The sequence below is a fragment of the Leishmania martiniquensis genome, chromosome 35 (genome assembly GCF_017916325.1).
Source record: "Leishmania martiniquensis isolate LSCM1 chromosome 35, whole genome shotgun sequence".
Classification (NCBI taxonomy): domain Eukaryota; phylum Euglenozoa; class Kinetoplastea; order Trypanosomatida; family Trypanosomatidae; genus Leishmania; species Leishmania martiniquensis.
Window position 1 is genome coordinate 1161308 of NC_090170.1, and position 13196 is coordinate 1174503.

General features: G+C 58.5%; 3 protein-coding genes across 3 annotated transcripts; all 3 read right to left on the bottom strand.

Moving 5' to 3' along the window:
* Positions 1–56: 56 nt before the first annotated feature.
* Positions 57–1916, bottom strand: LSCM1_01051 (uncharacterized protein; the record flags this gene model as incomplete). Its single annotated transcript, XM_067318677.1, has 1 exon — positions 57–1916. The coding sequence occupies one exon, from the start codon at positions 1914–1916 to the stop codon at positions 57–59; it is 1860 nt and encodes a 619-aa protein (XP_067174782.1).
* Positions 1917–4113: 2197 nt separating this feature from the next.
* LSCM1_01052 (uncharacterized protein) lies at positions 4114–7818 on the bottom strand (the record flags this gene model as incomplete). Its single annotated transcript, XM_067318678.1, has 1 exon — positions 4114–7818. The coding sequence occupies one exon, from the start codon at positions 7816–7818 to the stop codon at positions 4114–4116; it is 3705 nt and encodes a 1234-aa protein (XP_067174783.1).
* Positions 7819–8625: 807 nt separating this feature from the next.
* LSCM1_01053 (uncharacterized protein) lies at positions 8626–11916 on the bottom strand (the record flags this gene model as incomplete). Its single annotated transcript, XM_067318679.1, has 1 exon — positions 8626–11916. The coding sequence occupies one exon, from the start codon at positions 11914–11916 to the stop codon at positions 8626–8628; it is 3291 nt and encodes a 1096-aa protein (XP_067174784.1).
* Between the last annotated feature and the right edge of the window lie 1280 nt (positions 11917–13196).

A 13196-nucleotide genomic window follows, 5' to 3' on the forward strand; every position in this document is an offset into this window, starting at 1 on the left:
TTATACGAAGAAAGAGAGAGCCACCGAAAACCCCACAACAGCAATTGCATCCATCCTCACGGAGAGGCCACGCCCGGGGAAGGGAAGTTTTTCCACGGAGACGTCAAGGCGCTTGCCATGGAACTCGCTGTGGTGGGATTCGGCCGCGTGATGGCAGGGTTCACCCACAGTTCCTTTATCGGCACCAGCACTGCAAAGAGGTTGTTCACCGCCCCTAGCACGACCAAAGGCAGCTGCAGGTTATCGATGCCGTCCATGAAGCACTCCGTCAAGGTGCACACAGCAATCATGGTAAAGGAGTAGCACGCAGGGCCGGTCACTGGGACTTCAGCGATGGCGAGAATCACACCCCAGAAAACCAAGCCACATACGAGCCCACCCAGGGTACCAGTGGTCGTCTTGTGCGTGATAGAGGTGTTGGCGCGCTCCGTGAAGAGCGTGTTTTTGAGGTACCGCCCGAGTGCGCGTCGAGAGCTCAGAAAAAGTGAACTCCCGGTGATTGCCGCGCAGGAGTCCACGATGCCAAGCGAGACGATTCCAGGAATCACGTTGATCGACAGCTCGATGATAGCTGGGACTGCTGTGCTATCGATGGACAGTTGCCGGTAGCGCATCATGAGAGAGATGCCAAAGCCGACCAGCAAGTAAATGTGGGTACGCACGACGCCGTCAAGGTGATCTCGTTCGTCGATGTGGCGCTCCATGAAGCGGGAGATGTACGGAGAACCGTACACGTTGTAGTGTCGCGCGACCTCTATCAGAATGCTTAAGCTGATGGCGGTCGAAAAGGCGAACGCCATGAAGGGTGGATCGATCATCGTCGCCGGTGTGAAGAAAAGGACGGCGATGAAGTGGAAGAACTTTCGGCGAACCGTCGGCCGTACTTGAGCGGACAGCACGTCCACTAAATAAACGGCAAGCGGTAGCAGCGTGAACCAGCACACAAGTGTCCACATGCGGAAACGGCTGGAAACAATGTACGCGAAAAGCCACCGCAGCACGTTCTCGCGGAATTGGTAGCTGATGACCAGGGCCAGAACGACGCCGACCACCGCATTAGAGACCCAAAAAATGATCGTGATGCGTTCGCGGCTGACACGGCGGCGCGAAGACTTTGAATTTTTGTTCGTCGGAATGAGGCACCACCTTGACAAGATGGAGACCAGAGCAAAGATGTAGACGGCGCACAAGATCATGCCGCGACTCGCCACGTGCGTATAGGACGTCTGGTACCCCGGCGCATTCAGTGATAGAACCGACTCGCGGCCGCCGTCAACGCTAAGGTTGTTGTTCACGCAGATGTCGCAGAAGTAAAATCCAACAAGGGAGCTGATGAGGATCGCCTCATTGTCGCCGACGACAGGCAGAAGCTTCAAGAAGAACACGTATCCCGACACCACGTAGGCTATGGCGCCAAGCGAGATGACCTTATCCTTCACGATGAAGTAGACCACTGTTAAGCCCACAACAGCGTAGAGGGCTACCTCGACAACGACGTTGCGGTCCCGTGGCGACTTACCCCGCTTCTCGGCCCTTGATGCGACGAGGGACAGATAAGAAAGCAACGTCGAAGCGTAAAACAGAATCGGCGAGTGACCGAGATTCATCGCGTGATCGAGGCAGCGCTCAGACAAGAAAATGAGCGGCATCAGCAACCGACTCTCACCGTGCTCAGAGGTGAGGGCAACACTGCTAAGGACGAGAATGCTACCCGCCTGCATCCGAAACTGTGCCTGCCACGAGACATACGCCAGTAGCAACGCCCACAGCAGCAGCAGCGTTGACGAGTACGAAATCTCGATTCGCCTCCGAGCACGCTTTGGGCTCATCTCCGCCTCCGCAGTGGGACGCGTATTCAGCGGTGAGTTCTTCGCGTCCGTTGTGGGCGACTTTCGGAAATACATGGGATACTTCATTCGAGGTGTGTGTGCGGGGCGGTGGCCACGGGTATATGGGTCGGCAAGCGTGCGCCGATGGAAGGAGTAGTGCGTGACGATTCTCTATAAGGCCCACCTGCTGACACTCAAGCCCGAAATACTGAGACGAAACCAGCTGGCGTGCAGAAGATCGACAGGGACGAGATGCGGCACCTACCATTGCCACACGCGATCAGAGAGACACACAAGACGCTGCGTGGCAGGTGTCTGTCGCGGGTGTGCAGGCGTGCGAATGCTTCCACTCGATCTCCGTACACCACACCGTTGCAGTTAAAGAGCACAGAAGAAACCAATCAAGCCGGAGCAGCCACGAAGAGAGGGAGAAAACGATGATGAGCAATGACAGAGGGAGCCGCTCAAGGCAGCACCAATATATCAGAAGGCCGTTGTGGCTCAGAGCGTCTCGTGAACTGTAATGGACACTACACAGCCAACGAGAAGAAGAGGGAGAAAGAGTGTGGCGAAGTGATGGCAGTTGTGTACGCACGTTACTCTCGAGCCTATACATATATATATATATGCGGATGTGCGTGGCTCCCATCTCCGGTCCTCTCCTAGCCGTTATCAAAAACTCATACAAACATCGCCTTCCACTGGCGAGGTTCTCATTGCAGGAGAAGATGGCACCGATCTGGTATACCTCCCTCCACCACTTCCACTTTACACAGCTCCACGACCGCTAAATCAATAAAGGGGCACTTGACAGCGTGCACGGCGTCATGGAGGAGCACTGCTTTGTAACAGGATTGAATATGCATCGCTTGGTTTCGCTCTCAATTCCCGAGGCCCCCTATCGTGACGGGTAGTACAAGCTGTGTGTCTGTCTGTGTGTGGTGGTGGTGGTGGGGTTCGAGGAGGTGCGAGAGAAGCGAAAGGAAAAACTCCCGATGACTCACTTCATCGAGATCTGCGGTAAGTGGAACAACGTCAAGTGATGAAGAGCAGATGCGCGGCCAGTGAGGTGCCACACAAGTAGAACGGAGAGTCACTAGAGGGACTCACCACCATCTCCTTTTCAAATACTTTTGTTTTTTTTTCGCTCGTGAAACCGGCGTTCAAGAGGCTCTTAAACATACGATTAGTGCTGAAGCAGCAGGGCCTACTTTTGCACGCGCAACGTCTCCATCACGTTCGTGGAGCGAGGCCAACCTCATCAACCCAATGGAATAGGAAGGTGCCTCGCCCCCAGCGAGAAGAGCTTGGCTCTCAAAGCGCCAATAGTGCACCTCTACGTGCAGCGGTCGCCTGCATGCCTCAGCTGGCGTGCACGAGTGCGCGTGTCTACAGGCTTTCTGCGCAACGGCGTATGCGCGGATCGCCCATCCGTAAGGAGGAAGGGAGGAGCAGGTAGAGATCAGGCGGGAGCTCCTGCACATGAAATCGCGTCATAACCTCTGTTCATGTCGAATGCGCATCGAAAGAGAAAGACGAATGCGAGGGGGAGAGAGGAGGAGGGGCTAAGATGGAACCATGGGCGGGAGACGGTGAGAAACGGGAGATACCGTACACCCATGTCCCCGTCAGCAAACATTTACGGTTGGCAGCGCGCATGGACTTGCTGTGTGGCGCCACGCGAAAAAGGAACGAGCCGATCGGAAGGGGAGGGGAACGAGGTATCAAGAGATCTCGATGCGCGCAGCAGCGGCGGCGGCCGCCATTCCAAGAAGCTTGGCTACTGAAAGAACGACGGGGAGAGCTTCGCGGGCGCAGCAGCCCCCATTCGCCTACCAGTCTCCAAATGAGTAGGCATGTGCTGAGCGAGGCCTTCGGTATTTCCCATCGCCCTTTCGATGGCGAAAGCATTGGGGGCTGTGATCGAGACAGAGGAGGGATGGAGGAGGTAGAAAAAAAAAAGAGCTCCACGCAAGCTTCTTCATCCTGAGGATAAGAAGACGAGATAGCTACCGCTTACATATCAGCGCAGCTCATTTAATTACAACACGCACAGAGAGAGAGAGACGACCGGGGGTGAGGGATGTAGAAGAAGCGTGCCAGAGATAAGGGCGAGGGGCATGAAAACAGGAGAAAGGAGGGGCCGCACGTTGGGGTGCAACACGGTGTAGCGGACGGAAGGGGTTCCAATCCGCGAGCAGCCGCTCGTGGCTGCCCCTTCCCTTCTTACCCCTCTCTCCACTCCCTCTTCTTACACGGCAACCGCGATGAAGGCGTCTGCATATCAAGGCGCATCCGCGCCCAGCGCATCGCAACCACGCCGCGCATCTGCCATTGCCGCCGCGGTACCTTCTAGGTCCTGCAGAAAGCGCCGCACTGCGAATTCGACGTAGGTAGAGGGAAGCTGCACGGCGTCGGTATCTGCAGTGAGCCGCGCGTCAGCCAACACGTTGCGTGTAGCCGACCTAAGCTCTTCGCAAACGCGCGTCACTGCCAAGATGTCCTTGTTCCCGTACAGGTCTTTCGGATCGTAGACAGCTGCATTGTCGAAGTGGCGGTAGAACACGTTGACGCTCACATTGTACCGTGCAGAAGCCGCGGCGGCAGTGCTGTCGGCCAAGTCTTCGTCTGGCAACAGCGTTGTAATGTGATGAAACCACATGGCAGGGAGGAAGAGCATGTCGCCCGGCCGCAAGATGACCTCCTGGGCCATTTTGCAGGCATCGATGAACCGGGGGTACCGCACGAGATCAGGCTCGTCCAGGCTCATCACCGCCGAGGAGCTACCCGTCACGTATAGGTTGTTGAACTCGCTCGGCGGAAACAGCACTACACGCTTGGTGCCGACAATTTGACAGAGCACGTTATCCAGTGCGTCATAATGTGTCCACAGCTGCAGCGGTGGAGCGCTCATGCGCAAACAGCACTGGTGCAGTCGTGGCAGAATGTGCTCCTTCGCGCCAGGCGGCAGCACGAAGTCTTTGCCTAGTGTCGGAAAGTCCGCCCAAACGTTCGAGCGCTCGTTCTTCATGTGGCCCGCTACAGAGCGGTAGTACCACGTCTCGCTCGGCGACCCACGCGTCTCTCGAAAAAGCGTCGTCGCTTCTTCGATGTGCTCCACCAGCTGCGCCAGTGTGACGTGACGAAAAGCGAAGTTCTTCCGCACAAAGTCGAGACGCTGCGACCCCTCGGCCACGTGCACCGAGAGCGTGGAGCGCCCTTCCGCCGCCTTCAAGTACGCGGAGGAGCCCCAGGTGGACAAGCAGGAGCCGAGAGGCACGTTTCGGAACACGACCGGCTGCGCTGCTGTAGTGGCTGCCTCCAGAAATGCGGCTGCGCAGTAGTACGTCACCTCCCGCACAGTGGACCACGGCTTGGAGAGGAGTTGATCATAGGAGTAGACGAGCTTGGGCGCAGCGACGACTTTAGGGGCAGTGTCGCGCCCGACACTTAAGCAGGTTGCAGAGGTCATGCTCAGGAGCCGCGCCTTTGCATCGATAGCATCGCCCAGAAAGAGGAGCTGTGGCTTGGGTGCAAACGTGCCGAAGGAGAAACAGGTGTAGCCGCCACCAACGACACCCACCACACCCTCACCGAGGGCAACGCAGGAATGGCGAGACCACCACGGCGCATCCATGGGGAGCGACACCGTGACAGCAACTGCCACTGTCGCTTCACCATTGGTGCTGGAATCGAGAAGGGGTAGCGGGACTAGCAGAGCTGGTGGGACGTGGGATTTCTCCGTCCAGGTGCTGCCCCCTAACATGAGGAGGTAGTCGCGACGGTTCACACTTACCTGAGCCAGTGAGTGGGCATAGCGACCTTCACCGAGCCGCACCGGCAGGCAGGACCACTCCTTCGTAGAAGGCCGGAGCTGCCACAGGTGCCGGTTGCACGCGTCGCGCCCCAGCAGGACCCCGCCGGAGACCAGTGCAGCGTCCGGCGACAGTGCAACGGCTGCGGCCGAGTGCAGCGGGGGCGGCATAGGTCCGCTTGGCGAAGTGCAGTCTAGTACTTCGTAAGAAATGGTGTGGCGCTGCAGGCAAACGGTAACGCGGAAGCACTCCAGCCCCGTAGTCGGATTCGTGACCGTAGTTTTGCCACCGACCAAGAGAAGTGTCGCCTCGTCCTTCGTGCCATCGAGCACCACCATGCTGTGGCGATAGCGAGGGGAAGGGCAGCGCTGGTTTGCAGCTTCGCAGAGAACGTCCAGCCCCCTCCAGTGTGCGGTCACAGTGCTGCCGTAACTAATCGTGCGCGGCAGATCGAGAGTCAGCAGAAAGGCCTTGTTGGACGGCGCAGACGGATTTGTGCGGCCGCCCCAAACGAGGAACGTGCGAGGGGCCACGCGCGAAAAGGAGTGAAACACCAGAGGCGGGGGAAGCGCTGATGCGGGCGCTAGTCCTGCGGTCTCTGCGACACCTTTGTCCCCTCCTGCGACGACGACACGTAGCTCCCCTTCTCGCAGACTGTGCACGTACACAGTGCTGACGCGCTGGTGCTGCTTGCCCGCGGCAAATCCTCCAAAGGAGACAAGGAGGTGGTCGCCGTTTGCAAGAGGCTCGACTGCGACGCCGCCGTTGCCCCAGCCCTCGAATCCGTAGCGCGAAGGCCAGCTGTGCAACGTACCCTTCATCGGCTCTGAGCTCTGTGGCACAGATTCATCACCTCCCTCGATGCGCCCCTCGCCCTCCACCGAGCACTCCACAAAGGCCGGGTGAGCAGCACAGCCACTCGTTATTACCGAGTTCCACGCCCCTGGCGTGGCTGCCATGGTAATGCCATAATGTTCGCACATCTCGCTCCACTCCTCGAGCTCGTCAAAGTCCTCGAGGGCCTCGACGCGCTCCCGCTCGTCGTCGGCGAGACACCAAGCCGAGATGCGGTAGAAGTTCCCCCACCACGCATGACGCATGCCCGCCGCGCGTGCCCGACGCACCATGTGCGCTCCATCCGGAGAGGTCTGAATGCCCAACAAAGGGCTGCCCTTTTGGCGTAGCGAGTGTTGCATGACGCGGCCGAAGCTATCCAGAGGCGAGACCTGGTCGTACGCCACGAATACGGCGTTCCGGAAGCTTGCAGCCACGAGTGTCAGGAGCTCCGCCGCATCCTCGTGCGGCATGTACTGCATGACGCACTCCGCATAAATGATGGTTGGGTTCGTGGCCGCGAACCCAGCGGGGCTGTGGTGGTGGAGTGAATCCAGCAGCTTCGTGGACGCGACACGGAGATCGACGCCGATGGCGGAGTAGTGGGGACTGCGGATCGGGCATTCCTCACGTTGCGGTGACAGGTCCCAGTCTGCTGGGAAGGTGTGAGGGGGAGCAGCCGCCATGAGCGCCGCTTTTGACATGAGCACGCTGGGAAAATCGACGTCGACGAAAAGGACGTCTCCTGCCGGGAAAGAAACCGTTGTGGAGGATGACGAGCACGATGACGAACACGATGACGACGCAGACGCGGCAGCACATTTGTGGTCGACCGGGAGCGTATCGACAGAGTCCAGCAGGAGCCGCAGTGCCAATGTGTCGTAGCCGGCTCCTAAGGAGAGCACCTGAACGGGCGGAGGGCACTGCCCGCCCCCGGAAACCGCGGCCTCCCGCTCGGGGGCGCTCAGGTACCTCTTCACGAGCCGCACGATAAGATCCGTCATCACTGCCATCCGCAGGTAATAGCCACGGTTGATCAGCGGCGAGCGTCGTGCAGGCTTTTTTACAAAATATCTCAGAAACTTATCACGGATGTATTCATGGGCCACGGCGGAGCGCTTGCTGACAACGCTATCGTCGTTGGTGTGCTGCACTCGCGCATCCACGCTGCCCTCGGTCATCCTGATCTTCTGAGTCACCCTCAAGGCTTTCTTCTGCCTTTTGCGTGACAGAATCGCCTCCTCAGCGGTCGAATCGGGCGAGGCGGAAGGTGCTTGATGATGATCCTCTGCCATGCCCGGAGGAGGCACCACATCTCCTAGCTTTGCTGTCAGGGTCATTAACTGCGCGAAGCCGGATGCGCCGCTCGGAGAGTCTGTTTTCGGTGACTATTTTGTCGTTGGAGCGCCAAAAGCGCCACGAAAATGCTACCGCGCGCCCAGTCACAGGAATGAGCGATGGCCACGCGCAATGATTTGTTGGCGAGATCCGCCGCTCCCTCTGCTTCGCAAAGGGAAAAAGGCAGCTTCAAGACAGACGGTTCCGCCGAAGATAGTGCAGGACGAGGGGAGACGACATATGTGTGTGTGTGGGTGGGTGAGGGGGTGTTTAGGTGCGAGCAGGAAAGAAAGGGGCATCGGAGGCTTTTAGCGTTGTCGAGTCAGCTGGCTCCCAAGAGAGCAGGAATAAGAAAAAGATGAAACCATCGTACGCGCTTTTGCAAGTTTGCCAGCGTGCGACAACCGTGAGGGGTGCTCTATCCAGTGTCGCAGAAGGTGAGGCGCAACGCACGCCGAACAACGTGTGCCGTTTTTCAAGACACATGGCCACGGCATCGACTGTGCATATGCGCAGAGAGCGGAACACAACTTGCGCCCCTCACATCCTTTTCACGTGCAACCGTGATGGACACCTGCGCAGCACCGGTGGACGTCCTTACTGTCAGGAGCACAGCGCGGTGCTCAAAAGCGCGAGAGGCACGCTCGCGTGCCGCTGGGCACCTCCCCTTCACACCCCCACAGGCAAGACGCGTGCTGCCCTGCTGACACGAGTGAGCGTCTCTCCTCGCGCCTGCTGCGATCACGCTTCGACCCCTTCCACTTCGCAGGAGGCACACGCCGCTCTCGCTAAGAAGACCCGTCTCCTCGTCATCTAGAGACAGGCACGCGGCTCTCGTCTACGTGGGTGCTGTTGATCATGCGATCGTCCATGCCTCGGAGCAAGAGTTCTGCTTCGTCGCTCTCCACGTCGTGATCGCCCACCAGTGGCGGGGGCGCCGCAGTTCCACCATGCTCACACAGTGAAGACGCTGCATTGCCATAAGGAGCCGCGAGGCTGCTCCCCTCCATGTCTGCGGTTGTCATCCCCTTCCACTTCAGCACCATCTGCGCCAGCTCGAGCCTACCCGCCTTGAGCAACAAACTGCTCAGGACAATACTCGTGTTGCGGGTCAGGGCAAACCCTCGACTCTCCATCTCGGTCAAAAGAAACGCAACCTTTGCATGCTCGCCAGCGCGGGCAAAGGCGCTGACGCAGATGTTGTAGATGAAGGAGGTTTTCGGCAGCTTGGGCGTGTCTAGCAGCTCCTGCAGCTTGACGGTGTCTCGGAGGCGCGCGTAGATGAGGTACACAGATTCGATGTCTCGAAGCCGGCACTCGGGGTGCGAGAGCAGCAACGAGATGTACCGCTGCATCTGATCCACATTGCCAGTTTGGCTGAAGGTTGAGGCGACGGTGGCAAGCAGCCGGCTGCTCAAGACGACGTTGCTGCCACTCACTATCTCATCCACGAGTGCCTCGGCCTCCGTTGGCATGCGAGCCCGGGCGTACGTGTTAAGCAGCACGACGTAGCCGAACTCCTCCATGGGTATCCCACGCTCCTTGCGTTCTTCCACAAGCTCCAACAGGTGCTCAAACCGCTTTGCCCGGCCATAACCGTCGAACAAAATGTTGTACGTCACAGCGTTCTCGTGAAAGCCCTTCAGCTTCAGCTTTTCGCGCACCGCCTCCATCTTGCTCACGTCCCCACACTTTGCGTAGGCGTTCATGGCTTGATGGTAGGTGACCAGCGTGGGTACAGCGTTTGTAGACTTGCACATTTCGTCGAGGATCGCTTCCATCTCGGTGAGTCGGCCCATCTTGCCCAGCATGTCTACGACGGTCGTAGCTGTCACCGGATTCGGCGGCACCAGTTTCATCATGGTGTCCAGAATTTCTTGCACCTTCGGCATGTTATTGAGCGCCATATACACGTCAAGGAAGCGATTGTACACCGGCATTGTTATCGTCATCTTGGTGTTGAGCAGTCCTGCCCAGCTCTGATCTACCGCGTCCACGTCGCCGAGCCTCTCAAACGCCGTTGCGACGTCGGCGAAGAAGAGCGGCGTGTGAATCCGGTTACTTGCTAGCGCCTTATGCACGTACGCACGAACCCCTTCCGGATCCTGGAAGTGGGCTAGCGAAGTCACAATGACGCTGAAGAGACGCTCATTCAACGGTATGTCCTTCGCCTCCATCTCCTGCAAGACAGCGTTGAACTGCGCACGGTTGCGGTGCTGCGCCGCGTTGCGCAGCAGCACGCGGAACACATTCGCCGTTTTGTGCGGTATCCTCTCCAGGAAGGTTTGCATCGCCTCTGGCTGATCATTCAATGCGTAGTGATTCAGCACCTCCGCCTGTACCGCCTCGTTGGAGAGAAGGCCGTACTGCTCCGCGTCCTGCACGATCGCCTCGCCACGGGTAACGTCCCTCGGATAGCAGCGCAGCATTTGCACAATAAGCGCCGGGCTCATGGTGTGCGTGGCCCCCTGCGCCGCCCTCTGCTTTGCCTCCCGAAAGAGCTCCTCTACTTTGGCGTAGTCGCTGAGGGCGTGAAACACACGTACCAGCGTTGGGTACATGGGACCGTCCACCTGCATGCCTCGCCCACGCATCTCCGCCAGGTACTTCTCCACGAGCCGAGGGTAGTAGCGATCCAGCACACGAAAAACGTTCTGGTACGTTTGCGTCGTGTGGTACACTTCCTTGCGAGTCATTTCCTCTTTTAGAGCGACGACTTCCTTGAGATTGTACGCGTGGGCGTACCAGCGCAGCATCTCATCGTACAGTTTGTGATCTTTTACGAGGCCCACCTTATCGAGCAGATCGAAGCATTGGCGCATCTCCTCAAATCGCCCCAAAACGCCAAAGCCGCGGATCAGCGAGGAGGCGTAGAGGGCGCCGAGATCGTCCAGTGTGTCATTCGCGATGGCTTCCTCGAGTATGCGGCGCAGGTGCTGGACTTTCTGAAGCATCACCTCGTCAGCGGTTTCGTGGGTGCGCACTATGAGCTCGCTCGACTTCGCAATGACAGCCGAGTCGCCCGCCATTCCGAGAGACATGCGGTTGAGTTCAGCGCATAATGCCGCCTCAACCTTGTAAACATCCGCCACGGATGTCACGCTTTTCTCCTGCAGCCGCGACCGTGCAAGGGCGCCGACGGCGGCGTCGGAAAGAGTGAGTTGATGGCCATTAGCAAGGCGGGCTACAGCGTTTACTGCGGCACTACTGCCACGACTCGCGATTACTGCTCGCGAGACCACGGCGTTTAGGTCGACGTCATGGCGTCGCTTGGCGACAACTTCCCCGATCACTCGCTCGGCAAACCCTACGACCTCGTCAAAGCAGCCTGTCATCCCCATCCCCTCCAGCACGGCACAGTAGTCGTTTGTCGTGATCTTCTCCTTCGGCACCGCTTCCCACAAAGCGACGCTCGCCGCTCGCTGGCCACTGAACTGGTATGCCAGCACCGCCAGTACCTTCATTTCATCGTGCGTCTTCAGCTCCTCTGCCATACTGCGCATCAGCTCCTGGGCGTTTTCACGCCTGTAGGACTCATACAGATACCGCACGAACGGGAACGTGATGATTAGTCCATACTTGCGAAACCGAACAGCGGCGCGAAAAAGAAGGTGAGCCATGTCGCCCTGACGCAGTTCCACACACTCGCGCATAAGACTCTCCATGATGGCTGCGGCGTCCTCGGGCTGCATCTCTTGGTGTTGGAGCCTCGATTGCAGCGAAATCATCAGATACGTTACAGCATTCCGAAACTGTGCGATGCGGCGCCGGGAGTGCAGCATGGTTTGCCGGATATGCCGCGCGACGTGGCGCGGCTTGGTCGACAGCACCGACGCCAGCGCCGCCTCGTCTTCGCTGGAGAACGGACGATAGTGGGAGAGTGACCGAGATGCCGGTGCGTGCAGCGGGGAGCTAGGGCCTCCTAGAATGGTGTAATGGCGAGCACCCTTGACTCCTGCCAGTGCTGTGCCAGGCCCCGCGCGAGCATCAGCGGTGCTGCAGGAGCCGAGCAGAGTGCGCGCGAACGCGCACGAAGGGCCCCCGCGGTGCAGGTGGCGAGTCAGGAGCCCCTGCCCAACATGGCAGGTAATAGCCGGCATCGTAAATATACCCTTGACTCAGGCCCTAAATGATGGGCGCGCACTCATGCTTGCAGCGGGTCGTTTGGAAAAAGCAAGGAATAGAAGGGTAAAGGGTGTTGGGCACAGCGAGTAGTCATCACATCCACATATGGTTGCTATGGAGACAGGCCGGTGCGCTTGCCATGCCCGCGGCATCAGCCGTCCAAGCGAGGAGAAGATGCGTCCGAAAGAGAGAGAACGCGAGACACGGTGGTCAGCCCGCTGTCATCACTTAACCTTGTGACGTGCCCGCGTTACACGCCTTTAGAAGAAGAAGCACCAGCGGCCTTTCTCACGTTACCCCGGAACTTCCCTCCACTATGTGAAATGCCTCTGACAGGATCACACGCCGCTTCAACAAGCTGTGAACTCTCCACCCCACTCCATTCCGCCCCCCGCCTCCCCGTGGCAGCGGTAACTCATGGGAGAGGGAGTACGAAGACCGACAGAGGAGGAGCGTTGGGCGTGCCCGACGTATGGCGAGCATAGGATGAGACGGGGGACGAGGAGGAGAGGCTGTTCGTCTTTCTTTTTTCGTGTGTGTGGGGAGGGGGCGGGTGGGTTTGACTTTCGCACGACCCGTTGGCCCTAAGTTACTCCGCGGTGCAGAGAGACGCCATAGGGTGAGCGAGGCAAGGAGTGGACTTGGAAGCGGAAACGAGGAAAAAGAGGTTCGTTAGGAGGCCAACGCAAAGGGGATACGGCTGCGACACAGGCAGGCACGGGATGGGGAGCATTAGAGCGGGCGAAGCAAAGGAAGGCGGACGGAAGACGTTACTTACCACCCATCACAACACTCCTGAATCGTTCGTACGACCAAAGTCATACATGCAACAGGATTAGACGCCGCAGATCACAGTCCCCCGTTCTGCTGGTAGGAGGGGGGAAGAGGGTAAAGGGGGGGAGGGCCGCTGTTCTAGTGGGGCCAACAGGACACGGCACTCAGGAGAGGAAAAAAGCAACGAACAGGAAAAGCCCCCGAGTTCTCCTCTCGACGGCGTGGCAGCGGTCATGTGTGTCTGACAACAACAGCAACAAACAAAAAGGTCGTCTGGCAAAACCGACATGGTCGTATGGACGGAAAGAGGAAGAGAAAAGATGATGATGATGCCTGCGCACAGCTCAGTGGTGCGCACCATCCGCTATGCCTTTATGAGCGCATCCGACGCATCCATGCCCGAAGAGGCCACGAGGGAAAGGAGCGAAGTCAGAACGTGAGCAGACAGCGGGCCCGTAACTTCCGTCTCTGCCCTGGCAAC